This window comes from Cnephaeus nilssonii (genome assembly GCF_951640355.1).
Source record: "Cnephaeus nilssonii genome assembly, chromosome: 20".
Classification (NCBI taxonomy): domain Eukaryota; kingdom Metazoa; phylum Chordata; class Mammalia; order Chiroptera; family Vespertilionidae; genus Cnephaeus; species Cnephaeus nilssonii.
In genome coordinates, this window is record NC_137091.1 from 41,286,226 (window position 1) to 41,306,251 (window position 20,026).

Sequence of the window (20,026 nt, forward strand, 5' to 3'; positions counted from 1 at the left end):
TTGGCCCTACCTGGTTTGACTCAGTGGATAGAGGGTCGGCCTGCGGACTCAAGGGTCCTAGGTTCCATTCCAGTCAAGGGCACATGCCCAGGCTGTGGGCTCAATCTCCAGTAGGGGGCGTGCAGGAGGCACCCGATCAACGATTCTCTCTCATCATTGATGTTTCTATCTCTCCCTCTCCCTTCTCTGAAAACAATAAAAATATAATTTTAAAAAAATGAAGCTTTTTCAAAAACAAAACATTGATTGGCTGCCTCCTGCACGGCCCCTATGGGGAGTTGAGCCCACAGCATTTTGGTACATGGGACCTCGCCCAACCAACTGAGCCATACCGGCCAGACCTGCTATGTAGCTTTATCCTACATCACTTAACTGCCACCTGGCATATTGTAGCTGTTTCTGTACTGTTGGTCTCCCTGCCCAACGACAACATAAATTCTGTCGGGGTGGGGGCTTTTGTATGAATAAATTCCACAGAAATTGCTTAGTAAGGATAAGTTGAATGAAAGAATGTCCCCTGCCTTTAAGGTAGGCAGATGGGTGATGACTTGGGCTGTGAGTCAGGAGCTGTGGCTTCCTCCTGGAGACCCCCTTACACTGTCCCTCTTCTTGCAGAGTCCCCCAACACATCAGGGGCAGGAGCCACCGGGGGCATCATTGGGGGCATCATCGCTGCCATCATTGCTACCGCTGTGGTCGCCACAGGCATCCTCATCTGCCGGCAGCAGCGGAAGGAACAGAGGCTGCAGGGGGCAGAGGAGGAAGATGAGTAAGTGATGCATACTAAGCAGTGGACGAGGGAAGGGTCCCAGAACTGGGGATCCTGAGGTGGAGGGTAAATATGGGAGAAAACCCATCCATAATGGCTCTGTGAAGCAGGGGCACCCCAAATAACTATAACTTAAATAGGATAGAGAGGAGAGTTTACTCCTGTCTCATAAATCATGGATATGACAGCTCTGCTGTGTGAAGTCATCGGAGCCCAGGCTCCTGCTATCTTGTTGCTCCACCTTTATTCACATTTCAAAGGCTCCCCACTCTTCTGTCATTATCTACATACTTCACAACCAGACAGGGCTATCCTGGCCTCACAGCCCCCATTCCTGCCAGTGGGAAAAGGAAATAGTAGAAATACAGGGTATTCAAGCCTGATTGGTGTGGCTCAGTGGTTCAGTGTCAACCTATGAACCAGGAGGTCACAGTTGGATTCCCGGACAGGCCACACATGCCTGGGTTTCAGGCTCATTCCCCAGCGGAGGGTTTGAAGGAGGCAGCCGATCAATGCCCTGTGACACTCATCATTGATGTTTCTCTCTCTCTCCCTCTCCCTTCCTCTCTGAAATCAATAAAAATAGATTTAAAAAAAAAAAAAAAAAAAGGCCTAACCAGTTTGGCTCAGTGGATAGAGCCTCAGCCTGCGGACTCAAGGGTCCCAGGTTCGATTCCGGTCAAGGGCATGTACCTTGGTTGTAGGCACATCCCCAGTAGGAGGTGTGCAGGAGGCAACTGATCGATGTTTCTAACTCTCTATCCCTCTCCCTTCCTCTTTGTAAAAAATCAAGAAAATATTTTTTAAAAAAATATATTTTATTGATTTTTTACAGAGAGGAAGGGAAAGGGATGGAGTGTTAGAAACATCGATGAGAGAGAAACAACAATCAGCTGCCTCTTGCACACCCCCTACTGGGGATGTGCCCGCAACCAAGGTACATGCCCTTGACCGGAATCGAACCTGGGACCCTTGAGTCCGCAGGCCGACGCTCTATCCACTGAGCCAAACCGGTTTCGGCAATATATATATATATATATATATATATTTTTTTTTTTTATTTATTTTTTTTTTTTTTAAAGGAAAGAAATACAGGGTATTCAGTCACCCTTTAAGGAAATGCATCACTTCTCACTTCCATTGACCTGAACCTGTCACATGGCTGCCCCAGCAGCAGGGCAAGCTAGGAAATGTAGTCTTTATTCTTGGGTGGCCATGTGCCAGCTAAAATCTTTATTAGTATGAGAAAGAAGGAGCCTGGATATTGGGGGAAACTAGCCACACTTCTCTGTGTAGAGCACTTGTATGTGCCAGGCTTGACTAGATGCATTTGACATGTGTAACCTCGACAAAGTCTCACATCCATTCATCGAGTCAACAAGTATTCAAAAAGTAGCCACCCAGGACCAGGCCCTGGAGGTAGGAACGCAATGATGAGACAAACATTTAAAAAATGCCCACACGTGGCTCAGTGGTTGAGGGTTGACCTATGAACCTGGGTTGCAGGCTCGATGCCCAGGAGTGGGCGTGCAGGAGGCTTCCAGTCAGTGATTCTCTCTCATTATGAACATTTCTATCTCTCCCTTTCCCTTCCTCTCTCTGAAATCAATAAAAACATTTAAAAAAAATAAAATCAATAAAAATAAAGTGTCCACACACATACATCTATCATGGAAACATAAGTTATTATAGGGAGCTAATGGTAACCATTTCGTGAAAGAGGAAACAGTTTCAGAGAGCTGAAATCACTCGCTGAAATTCATCCAGCAACTAAGTGTTTTGGGGGCAAAATGGTTCTGAAATAACATGACTCAGTGGGGGCGCGGCATGGGAACCCTTGTTAAAAATGCATATTCCTAGGCTTATGCCAAACCTACTACATCAGAACTTTTACAAGAAGGGTTCAGAATCTGTTATTCTGATGCACAAGATAGTGTGTGAACCGTGTCTTAATCATCTAGTCAATGCAAAACAACAACTTGCAATTCATACCTCCTGCGCCCAGCCCAGTGCCGAGACCCAGGGGTGTCTGAGATGGCCCTGGCCCTGCCCTCCTGGGGTTCCCGGTCTGGAGGAGACAGACCGTCCCCAGGCAGTGATGGTGCAGCATGGCCAGGGATGAGCAGGCGAACCTCAGGGAGCTGAGAGAAGCCAGAAGGTCATGGAAGGCCTCCTGGAGGAGGGGGTATCTGAGTTAGTGTTTTTTGGGTGTGTGTGTTGTTGTTGTTGTTTGTGTTTTTTTTAAATATACTTGTTTATTGATTTCAGAGAGAAAGGAAGAGGGAGAGAGAGATAGAAGCATCAATGATGAGAGAGAATCATTGATCAGTTGCCTCCTGCACTCCCCCTACTGGGGATCAAGCCCACAACCCGGGCATGTGCCCTTGGCCAGAATCTAACCTGGAACCCTTCAGTCTACAGGCCGACGCTCTATCCACTGAGCCAAACTGGCTAGGGCTGTGTTGCGTTTTTTTGGGTAATATTTGTAATGATTTTTAGAGAGAGAGGAAGGTTGATGTAAGAGTGAAACATCAATCGGCTGCCTCCTGCATGCCCCCTAGCGGGGAGAGAGCCCACAACCCGAACATGTGCCCTGACCAGGAATTGAACCAGCAACCTTTTGGTGCACAATACGACACCCAACTAACTGAACTACACCAGCCAGGGCTGAGTTGGGCATAGTAAGTGCCCATCATTATGTATACAGGATGCTCTGATCTGTGGGTATGTAGAATGAGGGAACTTGGCATAGTTTGGAGCAACGGTCGCCAACCAGTGGTCCGTGGACCACTGGTGGTCCGTGAGGTCCGAAGGGTTGGCGACCGCTGGTTTGGAGGATAGGAAAGCATTTCAATCCTTTATTCATTCTCTTCACAAATACTTACTGAATTCTTCATAGTGGGTTCTGGGAACACCATGTTGATCAAAGACCTCATTTTCTCCCTCACATTACGCATGGTTGGGTACAGTCATTGAGTGAAATCAGAAATAACATCTCAGCCCTGGCCAGTGTTGCTCAGTGGTTAAAGGGTTGCTGGTTTGATTCCTGGACAAGGGCATGTACCTGGGTTGTGGGTTCACTCCCCACCCCGAGGTGGCTCCCCGCCACCCCTGGTCAGGTGTGTGCAGGAGACAACCAGTCGATGTGTCTCTCATATCGATGTTTTTCTCTCTCTCTCCCCCTCCCTCCCTCCCTTCCACTCTGAAAAAAGCAATAGAGAAAAAAAACCCACTTCAAATACAAGCTCAGTTAAGTGCCCTAAGAGGGAGGTGTACAACCATATGTGACCTCATCACAGGAGATCGTGATCCTCCTGGAAAATCAAGGAGGCCTCCTGGAAGAAGATCCATGGGATGAGTAGGAGTTAGCTGGGCAAGGGGAATTGGCGGGGGGGGGGGGGGGGGGAGGTAGAAAGGGATATCAGGCAGAAGGAGGAGCTTGTGCAATGGCCCTAGGGTCGGGGGGCTTCTTAGGTCTGAGCCTCTACCTGGTCTACCTCCTACCCCACAGCCTGGAGGGGCCTCCATCATACAAGCCACCAACCCCAAAGGCAAAGCTGGAGGAGCCAGAGATGGTAAGCACTTTGCCTGGAACCCAGGGCCGCTCCCCGCACCCGCCCCCCTCCCCCCTCCCCCCCCCCACCTTTCCCCAGTAAGGCCATGGTGGGGAAGAGGGAGTTGGGGGAAAGAGGTGGGCTGTGCGGGGGTCCTGACCTATCCCACCCCCTCCCACTGCAGCCCTCCCAGCTCTTCACTCTTGGGGCCTCAGAGCACAGCCCACTCAAGACCCCCTATTTTGATGCTGGCGTCTCATGTGCTGAGCAGGTAGGATCCCGGGTGAGGATGAGGCTGGGTACAGTTGCTGACATAGAGGTTAAGGATTAAAGGTCACAACTCAAATTCAGAGCTGTGTCTCTGGTCAGAGCTTCTGTCATGGAGCTATGTTTACAATTCAGTGGGGGAGGTCACGACTGAAAAATGCCAAGGACATGAGGTTAGAGTTTAAAGTCAGTTAGTGAAGACTGGTTGAACATCTACATCTGCATGTAGTCCCATCAGCCGTCTACTGGAAGTCAGGGGTCAGATATTGAAGGTGTAACTAGGCAAAGTTGAAGGGGCTATTTCAGGCTTAAGGTTAAGTAGTTGAGGTCAAGATCAAAGTCAAAGGTTCGTGGGGAAAGACTCAGGTCAGAAATCAAAAGACAGAGTAGAGACAGGATTGACAGGGTGAGGTCTGTGCTCTGGGCTTTGAATTAGGGACAAGCCATATGACCCTGTGACAAGGGGTAAGATTGGGTCTGGTTGGAGTGGGGAGATGGTCAAGATTTTGGAGTCAAGGGGATTCTATGTCAAGTTCAGGAAGTGACCTTGAGCCCCTATTCCTTCCCTGCCCCCAGGAAATGCCTCGGTACCATGAGCTGCCCACCTTGGAAGAGCGGTCGGGGCCCCTGCTCCTGGGGGCCATGAGTCTAGGTTCCCCCATCCTGGCGCCTCCAGGGCCGCCTGTTGTGGAGAGGGTACCCCTGGATCTGGAGGACATGGATGATGATGAGGAAGACTACCTGGACAAGATCAACCCCATCTATGACGCCCTCTCCTACGCTAGTCCCTCTGATTCCTACTCAGGCAAAGGTTTTGTCATGTCCCGGGCCATGTATGTGTGAGCTGCCATGGCCCTGGCTCTTACCTCTCTTTTTGATCCCTCAACTTCCTGCCAGGAATCTAGTGCCGCTTGACCTCTGGCCAGGCCACTATCAGCGAACACAGGCATCTCATCTGTGACTTCTACCTTGGTGGATCCATTGTGACCTCTAACCCATTATCTCTGACCTAGAGAAACCGGCCATGACAATGGAAACCTGGCAACCTTATCTCATGAGTTGAGGGAGGGGAAATACGTTTCTACACAATCTGACCCCAAGGACTCCTAAAACTGTGACCTTAGTTCTTACCTCTTACGTCTCACATTCTGCAATCTCCTCCCAAATTCCAAAGAAAACCCCAGACCAATAGCTCTGCTGGGTTGGATGTTGGGGGGCAGGCACCTTGCTGCTCAGACCTGAGCCCTCCAGGCAGCAGAGCCCCACTTACCCCCTCCCCACCCTGTCTGTTCCCCAGTGGTGGGAAGGAGGGGAGTCCCCAGCCCAAGGCATAGCTTCTCCATCTCCCTCCTCCTGCAGGCAGGAGGCACAGGGTCCGGACCCTTCCCTGAGCCCCACTTCTCCAAATCCTGTCTTCTGGAAATTAAGCCCCTGCCCCCCCCCCCCTCGTCGAGGATTAGATAGGGTGAGTGTCATGCAGTGTGCCTTGCTGACCCCAGCCTTGAGAGAATAATTTTGTGTTACTTTGAAGACTACTACGTCCTTTTACTGCTGCCCAGTGGAATGGGACCCAAACATCTCCCTGGGGTGGGGGGGTGGATGGTCACTTGGGTTGGGGTAAGGGATCTGATATTGTTTTGTAATAGGGACTCTCCTACCAATATGAATTTGTACTTTGACCAAGTCTCAACTTGTGTATTCTGTGGGATGTGAAGGGGAGGAGGGTGGAACATGATGATGGGTAATAAATAGGGGGCCCAGGACTTAAGGGAATCAGTAGACGAAGTCAAGATGTGTTATAGACAAAAATAAAAAAGCCAAAGACATGACAAAAATAATGGAAGGGATAATGACTAAATATGCATAAGCAAAAAAAAAAAATGTAATGATGGGTAATAGAAGGAGAGGAATCCAGAGCTTGTGGTTAATGAAAAGGAAACAGTGCAACAGCAGCCTAATGGACAGAAATAAACGGAACAGAGATATAAATGGTAGTAATTAAGTACGAAGGACTCGGGTTTAATGGATAGCAAGTAAGAATAGACCAAAGTCAAAATTATGAATAATGTAATAAGAGCTCAGGTCATGATGGGTAATAGATCTGGATGAATGAACCAGAGGCAGACAGGTGAATAAATGGAGAAATAGGGGCCGCAGGCATGCTAGATAATAGACCCAAAACATGATGGTTAATCTAAGAAGGGATAGAAAAACGACGGAAGTGCACAGACAGAAATGTGCTAAAGGTAGTACAGGCAGTGAAACTGAAATGAATGGGACGGGGGCATGCTGGGTAATGGGACAGAAATGAATGGGCCAAAGATAGAAGCCGCGGTGACGCAGGTCCGGGGTGTGGGGAGCGGGGACAGAAGGCATGATGGGTAACGAGAGATCGGTGGGTCTATGGCAACTGTCGCGTTAAACAGGGAAAGCATTGTGGGTAACAAGAAGCCGGCGAAGGTTCACAGAACCGGTTAGAATTCTCCCGATGCACAGTGGGAAGGTCCAGAACTTCCGGTTCTCGGTCGCTGACTCCGGACTGGGGCCTGCCCCTCGGCCGCGTTGCCTGATGGGACGCGAGGCCTGACCTTGCTGCCTAGCAGCCTCTGCCGCGCAACCCACCTTTACCCGTGTCCCTCGACCCCTGCACGTTAGCCAATGAGCGCACCAGTCTGATTCTGTCACAAGGGTGGGGAACCTGTGCCTGCCGGAGCCAATCATAGTGCTGTGAGGGCCAAAGCCGGCCAATTATCATGGCAACTTCTCCGCGGGGCAAAGTGGAAAGAGGCGTGCCTTCTGAAGAGGGGCGGAGGCGACGAGTCAGTGGGCGTTGCACAGTGCTCAGCACAAACCAATGGTAATGGAGCGCCGAAACCCGCGGCGTAGCAAACCAATAGGCACGGATTCCACAAGTCAATGGGAAGGGCGGGCAGGTGTGCTTTGACCTGCTTGCGAGTGGGAGCCAATAAAAAAGGGCGTTTCGAAGAAATGGGTGGGGTTCTCATCCATGTTTCCAATAGCAGGGCCAGACCCTGCAGCTGGTGGGCGGAACCTAGGGCGTGTTGAACCAATAGGCTAGGCGGGGCGGGGCGACGGCGGCGGCGGCGGCGGCAGTGGGTTCGGTTGCGCGTGGCGCACGGGGTGGGAGCGGAGCCCAGGCCGGGAACAGGCGCTGCCGCCAGTGAGAACCGGGGCCCTGAGCAGGGCGGGGGTTGGCTGGGGACTGGGCCCGGGGCCACGGGCCCTGACCTCCGCCCTCTGACCTTTTCCCTTGCAGGCGACCATGGGGAACGTGTTGGCCGCTAGCTCGCCGCCCGCAGGGCCACCGCCGCCGCCCGCGCCCTCCCTCGTGGGTCTGCCGCCGCCTCCACCCGCTCCTCCGGGCTTCACGCTGCCGCCGCTCGGAGGCGGCCTGGGTGCTGGGGCCGGCGCGGGTCGAGGTTCAGAACGGACCCCCGGGACGCCTGCAGGGACCGCGGACGATGGGGCCTGCGGCTGCCTTCCCAACCCCGGCACGTTCGAGGAGTGCCACCGGAAGTGCAAGGGTGAGGGGCGAGGGACCTGGCGGGTGTGTGATGGCCCCTATCTCGGGGGAAGGGGGAGTACATTGAGGCAACCTTGGGAATTGGCACCGACTTTAGGAATTATTTAACAGCGTTAGGAGTTGACGTTGGGATCGCGTGGTGGAACGTTGGACTTGGGGCTTGGAACGATGGGATCAAATGGTGGAACCTTGGAATGGAATGGCATAGCAGCGGAGAAAAGCCTTAGGAGCCCCAGGGATCGGCCTAGCCAGCCTCCTCCTGTGATCCGCAGAGAAACTGAGGCCCAAGGTCACAGTGTCAGCAAGGGTCTAGTGGGGATGGAACCCCCAAAGCTTCTGGATTCTGGCTTGGAGTAATCGTGGTAGCAGGAATGATGGAGATTTATTGAGTTCTGCCCTGGCATTCAATGTATGCTAACTTGTTAAGTCTTTGCAATGTTCCCACGTGGTGAGTGTCATCTGGCAGATGACAGGTTTGACACAGATAAAGTAACTTACTAAAGGCGCGCAGTGTAGTGGGTGGTGGCACTGGGATTTGGACGCAGGCAAAGGCCCTGGTCTTGGCGCCATCCGTCAGGCCATCCTGCCATTTTACCGGTTCGATACTTTGTGGGACCATTCCGCTGTGGTTCCTTGGAGATGGGAGAGCTGAGATGAGAGGTGGGTGTGGGTGTGGGTGACAGTATTTCTCTTCTTCAGAGCTGTTTCCTATTCAGATGGAAGGTGTCAAGCTCACAGTCAACAAAGGGTTGAGTAACCATTTCCAGGTGAGCCTTCCTGCCTCCAGAGGTCACCCAGCCACCCCCTGCACCTCTGCATACAACCCCCTTACTCCTCCCAAAAGGGACTGGGCTCCTTGGTTCTTGAAAAGACTCAGAGACAGTGCCAGGCTGACTTCTCCATGGGGGGTTTAGGGACCCAGAATTCAGAGATACCCCCTCCCCCATACCATCCAGGTAGAAGTGAAATGCCAGGTATGTAGTCCACCCCCAGCGCATTCTTTCTCTAAATCTCTTAATCTAGTCCAGCCACACCTCTGAGTCTTTACTCCCGGCTCCCAGCCAAGAGACGCCTGTCTTTTCCTCCTGGATAGGGAAGCCCAACAGGCAAATATCCCCCATCCCAGGCTGGAGGGGAGCTGTGCTGGAGGTGGGCTCAGCTGGGATTATTGGGGGGCGGCCTACAGCTTCATCCCCACAGCCCTCCCTCTTCTCTCAGGTGAACCACACAGTAGCCCTCAGCACAATCGGGGAGTCCAACTACCATTTCGGGGTAACGTACGTGGGGACAAAGCAGCTGAGTCCCACAGAGGTGAGGTTCTTCTTGTCATTTCATTCATTGTATCATTCTTCTAACAAGTATGTAGCCAAACACCAGAAGGCTTTGTCAGTAAGAAGCCAGAGCCGCTGAGGGTGCTATTTGGGGGGGACTGTGTCTCTCCAAGGTGCATGTAATATGGTTCATTCTTCATCCTGAACCCCTGCTCTCTGCCCAATCCTGTGTTGCATGAGGCTTTGAATGTTGAACTAGGCATTTGGACTTTCTCTAGGGGGCACTGGAGAGCCATGGAAAGATTTGAACTGGGGAAGGTCATGGTCAGATTTATGCTTTAGAAATGTCTTTCGGGATGCCCTGCAGAGGCTAGGTTAGGGGAGTGGGGGCAAAACTGGAGGCCTGGAAGGAGACGGGGGCAGGATACAGGTGGAGTTAGGAGACTGAATTCGTTAACTGGTTCCATTCAATAGATGCACTTAGTCGGCAAACCTTCATTGTACCTCCATTCTGTGTCCAGCTCTCTGCAGGGACATAGCAGTGAACGGAAGAGCTGTGGGGCTCACAGTCTAGTGGAGGGGGGGGGGCAGTCTGTTCCCGGGGAGGAACAGTCCAAGGTGGGCAGGGCTGAAATGGAACCCAAAGGCTGTGGGAGCCCAGAGGGGAGCCTAGTTCAGCCTAGGCAGTCAGGGAGAGCTTCCTGGAAGGGGGGCCTTCAAACTGAAGCTTTCTGATTCTGCGCTTTTCACCTGGGCCCATCACTTATGTACTTCCATAATGCTAGGCCTCTGACCTTTAACCTCTTACCTTACCTTACCCTCTGCCTCACAGGCATTCCCCGTGTTGGTGGGCGACATGGACAATAGTGGCAGCCTCAATGCTCAGGTCATTCACCAGCTGGGCCCCGGCCTCAGGTCCAAGATGGCCATCCAGGTGAGTGGGAGTCGAGTCACCTGCTCCCCCAGCCATCCCGAGCACCAGGCTGCCCTCACACTTCCTCCTTCCCCACAGACCCAGCAGTCCAAGTTTGTGAACTGGCAGGTGGATGGGGAGTACCGGGGTTCTGACTTCACAGCAGCCGTCACCCTCGGGAACCCAGACGTCCTGGTGGGTTCAGGTAAGAGGTGCAGGGCTGGGGGTGGGGTGGGTGGTCATAATCTAGTCCCAGCTTCACGAGCAAGTCCGTCCCCTTCTCTGTACCTCCTTTCTGCCCTCTGAAAGATGGGCACAGGCAGGAGGGGTTTTGAAACATCAGGCAGCACAGCATCGTGGGTGAGAAAGCAGATTCGAAGCCCAGCTCTGCCGCTGGCCTAGTTGCATTGTAGGCAGCTTCCGGCACCTCTGTGGGCCTCAGTTGTCTTGCCCGTAAAATTGGGCTGCCTCACAGGGCCATTGAGTAGGTCGCGTAAGTTTATGTGTGTGAAATGCTTCAAAGAGGGTCAGGCATGTGATAATGGATCCCCAGGAAATGAGCTGCTGTTATTAACTCGTGGGGCCCTAGTGCTGTTTGAGGGCACAGAGCAGCTCCCAGGGCGGCAGGTTCCACTTGCAGTTGGGAAGGAGACGCAGCTGAGATGTGGAGACTGGCGAGGAAAATTCCTTGTTTGGTTGGCTGGGGCAGGAACCATTGGGCTCTGTCTCCACCTCTAGTTTCTCCGTTGTTTTGGGGTGTGTGTGTGTGTGTGTGTGTGTGTGTGTGTGTGTGTGTTTTGTTGTTAAACCGAGGATATTTTTCCCCGTTGATTTTTAGAGAGGGAGAGAGCTAGGGAGGGGGGACAGGAAAGAGAACAAGAAACATCAATGTGAGAGAGACACATTGATTGGTTGCCAGCAAGGCCGGGGATCGAACCTGCAACTCAGGTATCTGCCCTTGACTGGGAATAGAACCCTTGGATCCGAGGGCTGGTGTTCTAACCATTGAACCACCAGCCGGGCTTTTGTGTGTGTGTTTGTTTTGTTTTTTGTCTCTGGGTGTCTGCCTTTGGTTTCTTTACATGTATTTAGTGGATAGTTATTGATCATGTACATGTGTATTCTAGGCACAGAGGATAAGATGCTGGACAAAGGAGAGTTAAATCTGCCTGTGGGAGCTCCCATCTTAGTGGAGGCAAACCCAGGTAAAGCAGTACATACGGAAATGGTGTCAGGTGATGGAGATGAACAGAAAGATTCGGGTCTCAGGAGGGTTGGATGGAGTCCTCAGAGATGGCCTCATTACTTAGATGGTATTTGAACAAAGACTGAGGGCAGGCGCGAGGGTTCCAAGTAGATATGTGGGAAAGGAGCTTTTCAACTAGAGGAAACAGCAAGTGCAAAGGCACTGAGGCAGGACCCTTGACTGGAACATAGAGGAGAGTGGCTGCAATGGATGAAGAAGGAGGGTGAGTGTGAGGGCTAGGGGTCAGGGACCAAATCACACAAGGCTTTGTGAAAGTTTGGTCTTAACTCTGGATGTGGCGGGGGCCACCGGAGGCACTTGATAAGGACAGGATGTGACTTGGCTTCTAACAGGATCCCTTGTGCTGACAGGTGAAGGACAGATGGAAAGGGACCCACTGCAGGGGCAGTGGAGGGGGTGAGACGTGCTCGAGTCCGGGTGTGCTTTAAATGTGGAGCCGACGGAGTTTGCTAGTGGATTGGGTTTGGGAGATAGAAGAGAGGATCCAGACGACTCCTGAGTTTTGGGCTTGAGCAGCTGGAAGGATGGAGTTGGTGATTCCTGCCTTTGATCGGTCATGAGCGTGGGCTCCGGGGCAGTGAGTCCTGAGGGCCTTTGTGAAAGCGGCGCCGGGAGCCTTGGGAGGGCCCGGGAGCGCTCCTGCCTTCTGCCTGCCGGAGGCGAAGGAGCCTCTCGGAGGAGGCATCGCCTTTGAGCTTCCAAAGGAAGAGGAGGAGCTGCCCTGGCAGGAGAGGGCGAGCAGCTGGAAAGGGGAGGGAGGGGAAGGCCATGCAGGAGCTGGGGAAGCTGGGCATGAGAGGCCCCTTAGGTGAAGCTTCGTCCGTGGGGGGAATGCGGGGCCTTGGGCAGGAAGAAACATTTTCTGTCCCCTTCTGACCTCTGATGGCATCACCCCCGCTGCTCACACACCCACTGCAGTTGGGTCATGTGAGTTTTTCTGACACTTCCTGGAATCGCTGTGTTCTTTCTACCCCAGGGCCTTTACACATGTACACACTTTTTACTGATTTCAGAGAGGAAGGGAGAGAGAGAAGCATCCATGATGAGAGAGAATCATTGATTGGCTGCCTCCTGCACATCCCCTCCTGGGAATTGAGCCCACAACCTGGGCATGTGCCCTGACCGCGAATCGAACCGTGACCTCCTGGTTCATAGGTCAACACTCAACCACCGAGCCACACCGGCCGGGGCTTTTCTCTGGCATTGACGTGGCTGAATAGGTCTCTGGGCACACATCACCCTCACCAACAGACCTCCTGTGACTAGAGTGTACCTATGTCTGTCGCATTGCCTCACCCTGTCCCGTAGTCTTTATGGCACTTCCCTCTGAAATTGTCTCACTCTCTATTACCTGTCTGTCTCCTACGCTAGGATGTCAGCTCTTTCAGGCCAGGGACTTGCCTGCTGTATGCCAGCGCCTGGGGCCGTGCTGGGGCCAGAATCGGTGCCCAGGAAACTGAGCAAAGGCGTGAGCAGTGTGATGGCAGGTCCCATCCGTTCCTCAGCCTTTGGTCAAGCCCTGAGCATGCCATGTGCATCTTCTCCTGCCTTCAGTTCCAGGCGCTGGGAATAGAGCAGGAAGGCAATAGCTCCTGGCGCCTCTGAACAGCCCTGTGGGGTAGGTGCTGCCATTGTCCCCATCTTACTGAGGCCCAGAGAGGGGAAGCGATTCCCAGAGGACGCAGCAGGTCGGACTCCAGAGTCCATGCTCTTCTCTCTGGTACCAGCACCTCCTTCCCCCACACATGCTCCCCGCATTCACTTTTTGTGCTCCCAACACTGGCCTCCCAGCCCCTCCCCCTCCCCCTCAGACTCATAAAAACAGGACCTACTGGTCCAGGTCACTGCTGAGCACAGGAGTAACTTACCACCGACAGCTTGGATTGAGCCTCAGTTTCCTCATTTGTCACAAGAGCACTATAGCAGTGACCACCTCTCACTGAAGGATCCAGCAGGAGCGCTAAGCTCCAGGCCAGGGGTGTGGGTAGGGCTCACTCTGTGTGTCTCAGTGCCACCCCACAACGGGCGGAAGTGTCTGTGTTTTTGTTTTTTGAGGTATCTGTTTTTATGGCCCCCGTTTCACAGATGAGAAAACAGGCCTGAGTGAAATCAAGTTGCCTGGACTCCGAGGAGCTGGAACCTGAATCACGGCCTAGTTCAAGGGCCCGTGTTCTTACCTGGTTCCCGCCCCATGGCCTCGGCTCCTCAGGAGCTTCTGTGTCATCCGAAGCACCTAGTGTGTGGGACACAGCAGGGGCGGAGACACCCCTCCTGCCCTCGCAGGGCCCCGGGGCCGGAGGGAGAGACATTGGCCTTTAAGCAAATGATCACACAGTGGCTGGCTTGCTGTTGGGAGCAGTCCTGCTCAGGAAAGCTCAGGTCGCTATGAAAACTTGGAACAGGTGGCCAGCTGTCTCACCTGGAGTGACAGAGACCGCCCCCCTGAATGGCCTTGTCTGTCCGAGCGAGGGAGGGGGAAGGGAAGGTGCTGGCACTGCACGCGGGGGGCAGTGCAGAAAGAAGGCCTGTCCGGCGGGGGCCGAGAACCACCTTCCCTTCAGGTTCTTCCCTGGGCCATTCCTGCCCCAGGTGACTTCCCCAAGGAATCCTGGTGTGGCCCCAGCCGAGCAGGGCAAAGGTCTGGGGGTGGGAGCCTAAACCTGCCCCTGCCCAGCAGGTTTGGGAGGTGGATCAGGAGACGGGACTTCTTTCCCAGGTTGGCAGCTCTGCCCCTTGCCAGAGGCCTGCTCTTTGGTCTCACAAACCTGACCCACTTTCTCTCCTCGCGGGATTTGGACTCACTGGGTTCTTCATGGCTGCTGTAGACCCTGCGGAATGAATAGCGTCCAGATGAGCTGCTGGTCTCAGCAGAGCTCTGGGAGGAAGAGCGCCCTGGGCCACATTGGCCGCGGGCCAGAGGCCCAGGATATGCGCTTGGGGAGCAGGGAAGGGAGTGCGGCATGGAAACAGCCAGGTCCCACGGGGCACGTGGGGACTGGGAGTGAGACCAGTAGTGAAGACCACAGGATTTGAGTTCCCATACACTCCTGTGTTCTCGATGATGGCAGGAGTGGTGGAAGCGGGGGACCAGAGCGGGGTGAGCGCCAGAGTCCCCTGGGGATGATGGCAGCGTAGATGCACGTGTGGCCGGCTGTGTTAGGGACGAGGAAGTGGCTGTTTGGAAGGTGGGGCCAAGCCCCATGGGGCCTTGCAGCTGTGCTGTAAGGAGCCAGGATCAGGGCACGGGAGCCGCACAGGTTCTGAGCAGGGCGAGGACGGGGTGGAGTCGGCGCTTTAGCAGGATCCCTCTGTGAGTTGCTGGGAGAGGGTGAGGCTCAGGCAGGCCAGGGAGGAGGGTGGAGCTGGGGGTCAAGTGACAAGGCAGGCCCAGGAGATGGGAGGAGGGATAGCTGGAGAGAGGTTCAGGGGTCACACAGCCCTCAGTCCCAGCAGTTGGCAGGCCTGAGAGGCCAGTGAGTTTTAGGCCCCTCTGTGACTCTAGGCCACAGGTGGGGGGTGTCCAGCCCCTGGGCCATATAAGGCCCAAGAATCATTCGCTCTGGCCCTGGCAAGGCATTAGGGGTGAGTTAATTCAATGTTTGACCAAATATAGCCGACGAATTATTTTAAAATATATTTTTATTGATTTCAGAGAGGGAGAGAGAAAAACCTCAATGATGAGAGAAAATCATTGATCGACTGCCTCCTGCACACCCCCTCTCAGGATTGAGGCCCCAAATCGGGCATGTGCCCTGACCAGGAATCCAACTGTGACCTCCTGATTTATAGGCCAATGCTCAACCACTGAGCAACTCTGGCTGGGTACCAGGCTAAATTTTAAGTTGATAATTTTATGTGACCTGCGAATGATGTTATAAATATCCAAATGGCCCTTGGCACAAAAAGGTTCTCCACCCCTGATCTAGACAGTCACTTTTATTCTGTGGGCCTCAATTTCCCTCGATTGAATGAGGATGTTCTGGCCAGAGGTGTGCTGGTAATGGTTTAATGCCGGCTCGGGGCTGATTGTATCATCTGCTTGTTGTGAAGAAGTGCACACAGTGGCTCAGTGAGCCCACCCATGACCCCAGCCTCCCCAGAAGACACCACCAGGGGCCTGGCCATGAACTGTTGGCTTCCCTTAGCCCAGTGGTCGGCAAACTGCGGCTCGAGAGCCGCGGTTTGTCACTCTGTTGACTAATGAGTTTGCCGACCACTGACCTAGACTCTCGATTCCAATAATTACAGGCTGTTGTTGTTCCTTGTGATTAAGCCCCTATCCCAGTGGTCGGCAAACTTATTAGTCAACAGAGCCGCAGTTTGCCGACCACTGCCTTAGCCCCACTGGCAGCCCCTTCCCAGGTGTGCCCACTCACTGATCGTGCCCCCCGCCCCCATTTCTGCCCCGCTCCCATGGCCACTTCGAGTCTGTGCATCTGATTTTCTTTGAGAAGCAGCAGCATGCTCTGTCCTGTCCCTGCTTTCCCCTACGGGGTCCTCCTGTTTCCTGTTGGGTTACATGACCTCACGGCCTGTCTGCTCAGTCTTGGTGGGTTTCTCTGCAGAGACTTCCATTCCTCTTTGCCCTCTGCTTCCCTGTAGGTGTCTTGTCTGTTTCCCTGTCCCTCCCTCTGTCTCCCCCCAGTTCTTCCCCTCCTATAAGATCACATGTGTGCGGGCTGCTCCCCTGGGCTCTAAAGACGGGCATGAATGAGTCTCAGCCCGTGGCTTCAGGAATGCAGCCCAGCAGTGGAGAGCCATCTGTTAGCAAACACTCCCGGGGGCCTCCAGGGTCCCGGCTGCCGAGGGGCAGAGGGTCAGTCCTGGTGAGCACTGGGCGCGCTCTGCGCTGTGCCCACACCCACTCCTTTAGGCGCCTTTACTGAGCAGTGACACCGTGGCCTGCAGGTCCAGCTGAGTGGTGGGCTGCAGTGCCATTGGCACCCTGAGGGGTGCTCTCGCTGACCCTCCACTCCTGCCAGTCCCAGCGGCAGAGTGGTTCTCACTCATTTTGTGACCGTGGGTGAGGGGCTTCACTCCCTCGGCCTCTTCTGTAAATGGTGGCGATTGATTGCCGGCTACACAGGGCTGTGCAGACCAATGAGGTCCCACGGGGTCTGGGAGACTGACCTCACTCACCCTGTGAACTCCATGGAACAGCAGGTGGGAGGCCTGAGGGCGGGCCCTGAGCCTCCGGCAGGGGCCTGCCTGCCGGGCCCCCTGGAGCAGGAGTCTGGCCCAGCACCCTGGCCGGGCAGAAACTGACCACCAAGCCCAGGTGACACCTGCCATCTCACCCACAGGAATCCTCGTGGCCCACTACCTCCAGAGCATCACGCCGTGTCTGGCACTGGGCGGAGAGCTGGTCTACCACCGGCGGCCTGGGGAGGAGGGTACTGTCATGTCTCTAGCTGGGAAGTACACGTGTGAGTCTGGGGCCCGAGGGTAGGAGTGGGGCTGGGCCTCGGACTCCTGGGTCTGAGGGAGGGGTCCTGGGTTCTCATGTCCCCTTGGTAACCCACCCCCACCCCCACACGGCTCTCTTACAGTGAACAACTGGTTGGCGACAGTAACGTTGGGCCAGGCGGGCATGCACGCAACATACTACCACAAAGCCAGTGACCAGGTGAGCTGGCCCAGAGACCGGCTGCAAGGGCGCACTTCCAGGCTTGGGTTGCCCGGGGCGTGTGTGCCGGGAGCCCAGTCGGGGATGCTGACTCTGTTGCCCTGGCCCCTCCAGCTGCAGGTAGGCGTGGAGTTTGAGGCCAGCACAAGGATGCAAGACACGAGTGTCTCCTTCGGGTACCAGCTGGACTTGCCCAAGGCCAACCTCCTCTTCAAAGGTACAGGCCTCAGTTTCCCCACATGGAAAACAAGACGAGAGGTGACGACTCTGAGTGGGTGTAGGCCAAGGAGATGGTGAAGGGCATCATGCCGGGACTCTTGAGGGCCTCCCAATCACCCGGGAACGCTTGCTGAGGTGGGGCCTGGGCCTAAGCTTTGTCCCTACTACATTCCTCACACACACACACACACACCCCCCCCCCAGCCAGCACCCCTCTCCCATCTCTGCGCTCGGCCCTCTTTTTCCTTTTTCCGTAAGTGGAAGGCAACTGGAGCACATCCAGCCTCCCCACTCTTCACATTAGTGGGAACGAGGCTCCTGGAGGCTGTAGTCACTACCAGACCCCCCTCCAGCTGCCTGCCTCGTCCTGGTGTCGAGGTTTAAGTCTCCTCTTGGACCTCAGTGGTTCTGAAGTGGAGGGTATGAAGACACCCCGAAGGCCGCTGCTGCCGGCAGAGATGAGGCCCAGGGGTTTCTGCGCCTCTAGCCTCTCAGCCCTTGCTCTTGCAGAGGCTGGGTTGGGGTTCCAGCTCTGCCCCCGTGAAGCGAGTGAGCCTCCCTCCCACATGGGGGAGCACCAGCAGGTGCACATCGCCAGGCTCTAGTGAACGAGCCCGGGGACAGTCAGTCTTTTAATATAAATATGTTTTTTATTGATTTCAGAGAGGAAGGGAGAGGGAGATAGAAACATCAATGATGAGAGAGAATCATTGATTGGCTGCCTCCTGCACGCCCCCCACTGGGGATCGAGCCCGCAACCTGGGCATGTGCCCTGAACAGGAATCAAACCAGTGACCTCTTGGTTCCTGGGTCGACGCTCAACCGCTGAGCTACACCTGGCTGGGCCAGTTCAGTCTTTCATTCAGCGGACACTGAGCGCCCACTGTGCCCGAGTTGTGCCGGGGGTGCTGGGACCGCCTGTCCTCACAGGGATCACACGGGAAGGACAGACTCATCCATCCTCAAGAGCAAGGACTGGGTGTGAACAGGACTGAATGGGGGATCCCAGCGGGGGGTGGGGGCTCCCTGAGCGGAGGGGAAACGAGCCGGTTGCTTCTAGGGCTGCAGTACTTGGGGCGCAGGAAGAGGTTTCTGGGAACAGCGTGGTCACAGGCCTGGAAGCCCGCAGTCTGGCGGTGTCTGATGTGGCCTGGAGCACGACTCCACCGAGACAGTGGGAGGCCGGCACAGGGCTCTCAGCGCAGCTGTCTGCCCACAGGCTCCGTGGACAGCAACTGGATCGTGGGTGCCACGCTGGAGAAGAAGCTGCCGCCCCTGCCCCTGACGCTGGCCCTCGGGGCCTTCCTGAATCACCGAAAGAACAAGTTCCAGTGTGGCTTTGGCCTCACCATCGGCTGAGCCCCTCCTGGCTCCTGCCTCCCACTCCCTCCCTCCTCGAGATTCCCCCTGCTCCTCCCCCGACAGAGGGGAGACCTACGCGCCCCTCCCTCTCCCTTCCCTCCCTCCTTGGTGGTCAGGGGGGGCAGCGGAAAGGAGGGGGCCATCACCCCAGCAGCTGAGGGGGGAATTCTAGAACCACGGGCGCTTCAGGATTCGGAGCACCGGGGGCTGTGTGCCCAGTGGACCTGGGGCCCAAAAGGGGTTCTGGGATCGAGGGGCACGCCAGATTCTGAGCACCAGGGGCAGAGGCTGCCAGACAACCTCAGGGAGGTGTTGGGGCATCACCACCACCACCCCCAAAGATCTTGGGGCCCCGCCCCGAGGGGGCAGCAAGAAGAGGAGCTTCCCCGTCCCAGGTCTGCCCCCACCCACTTCCCCATCCACTCCTCGGTATAAATCATGTTTATAAGTTATGGAAGAACTGGGACATTTTACAGAAAAAGAAAAACAAACAAAAAATATACATGAGAAAAAAACCCAAAATGGGAGGCCTGGTTTTCCTACCTCTGGCCCTCGGTTCATTCCATCCGGCCTGATCTTCCTATGGTGGCCACATGGGGGTGCCCCAGGGCTGGGGTATGGAGGGTGATGCAGAAAGGGAGTCAATCCTGGCGACCGGGAGCCCAACTTGGGGAAGGGCCTGGGCCAGGATCACAGCCTCCCTGGGACATCACATCCGGGAGGGGGTGGTCTTGTGGTCACCGGTCCCGCTTGGCCTGGCCAGAGGCTGCAGGGGACTTTGTGCCTTCGGGGGTGAAGCAACAGGAGTGGTGCTGTCAGTGTGAGGGTGGGAGGCTGCGAGCTGGAATGCGGGGAGGGGGTGCTTTCCAGATTCCCAAAAGGGCAGATGTTAGGACTTCCTGCTAGGGAGGCCAGAGGTTTCCTGAAGAATACAGGCAGCTGGGAACATTTCAGAATCACTATCTGACAAAGAACAAAAGGTAAATTGCACTTACTCAAAAATTGTAAAAACACTTGTGCTTTAAAGGGCACCAAGAAAAAGAACTCATACGACGGGGAAAATATTTGCAAGTCTAATCCATGATAAGGATGGTGACGACAAAATTAACGGGAGAAGGGCATGAGTTTAGGGTTGAGGGGGGCGGGTTGGGTCACCTGTGTCTCCGGTATCTGATGCTGGGGAGATCAGTTGGCCCGCCTAGGGCTCAGGTAAACCCCTGACTCCGTAAGGGAA

General features: G+C 54.7%; 2 protein-coding genes across 3 annotated transcripts in view; both read left to right on the forward strand.

The window, feature by feature from the left end:
- NECTIN2 (nectin cell adhesion molecule 2) overlaps positions 1–6,212 on the forward strand; it is a 30,088-nt gene extending 23,876 nt beyond the window's left edge. Inside the window, exons 7-10 of one of the 2 annotated variants that reach the window (XM_079759460.1) lie at positions 616–769; positions 4,281–4,344; positions 4,508–4,606; positions 5,167–6,212. In XM_079759460.1, the coding sequence (XP_079615586.1) occupies positions 616–769; positions 4,281–4,344; positions 4,508–4,606; positions 5,167–5,433 (584 nt within the window). In that variant the 3' untranslated portion in view covers positions 5,434–6,212. The remainder of the gene's footprint in view (positions 1–615; positions 770–4,280; positions 4,345–4,507; positions 4,607–5,166) is intronic. The other variant, XM_079759461.1, reaches the window with a different exon arrangement.
- Positions 6,213–7,675: 1,463 nt separating this feature from the next.
- Positions 7,676–19,386, forward strand: TOMM40 (translocase of outer mitochondrial membrane 40). The gene is made up of 10 exons (XM_079759467.1): positions 7,676–7,771; positions 7,868–8,135; positions 8,834–8,901; positions 9,353–9,445; positions 10,238–10,339; positions 10,418–10,523; positions 16,889–17,011; positions 17,135–17,211; positions 17,326–17,428; positions 18,650–19,386. The coding sequence occupies exons 2-10, from the start codon at positions 7,874–7,876 to the stop codon at positions 18,787–18,789; spliced, it is 1,074 nt and encodes a 357-aa protein (XP_079615593.1). The 5' UTR covers positions 7,676–7,771; positions 7,868–7,873; the 3' UTR covers positions 18,790–19,386.
- Positions 19,387–20,026: the final 640 nt, after the last annotated feature.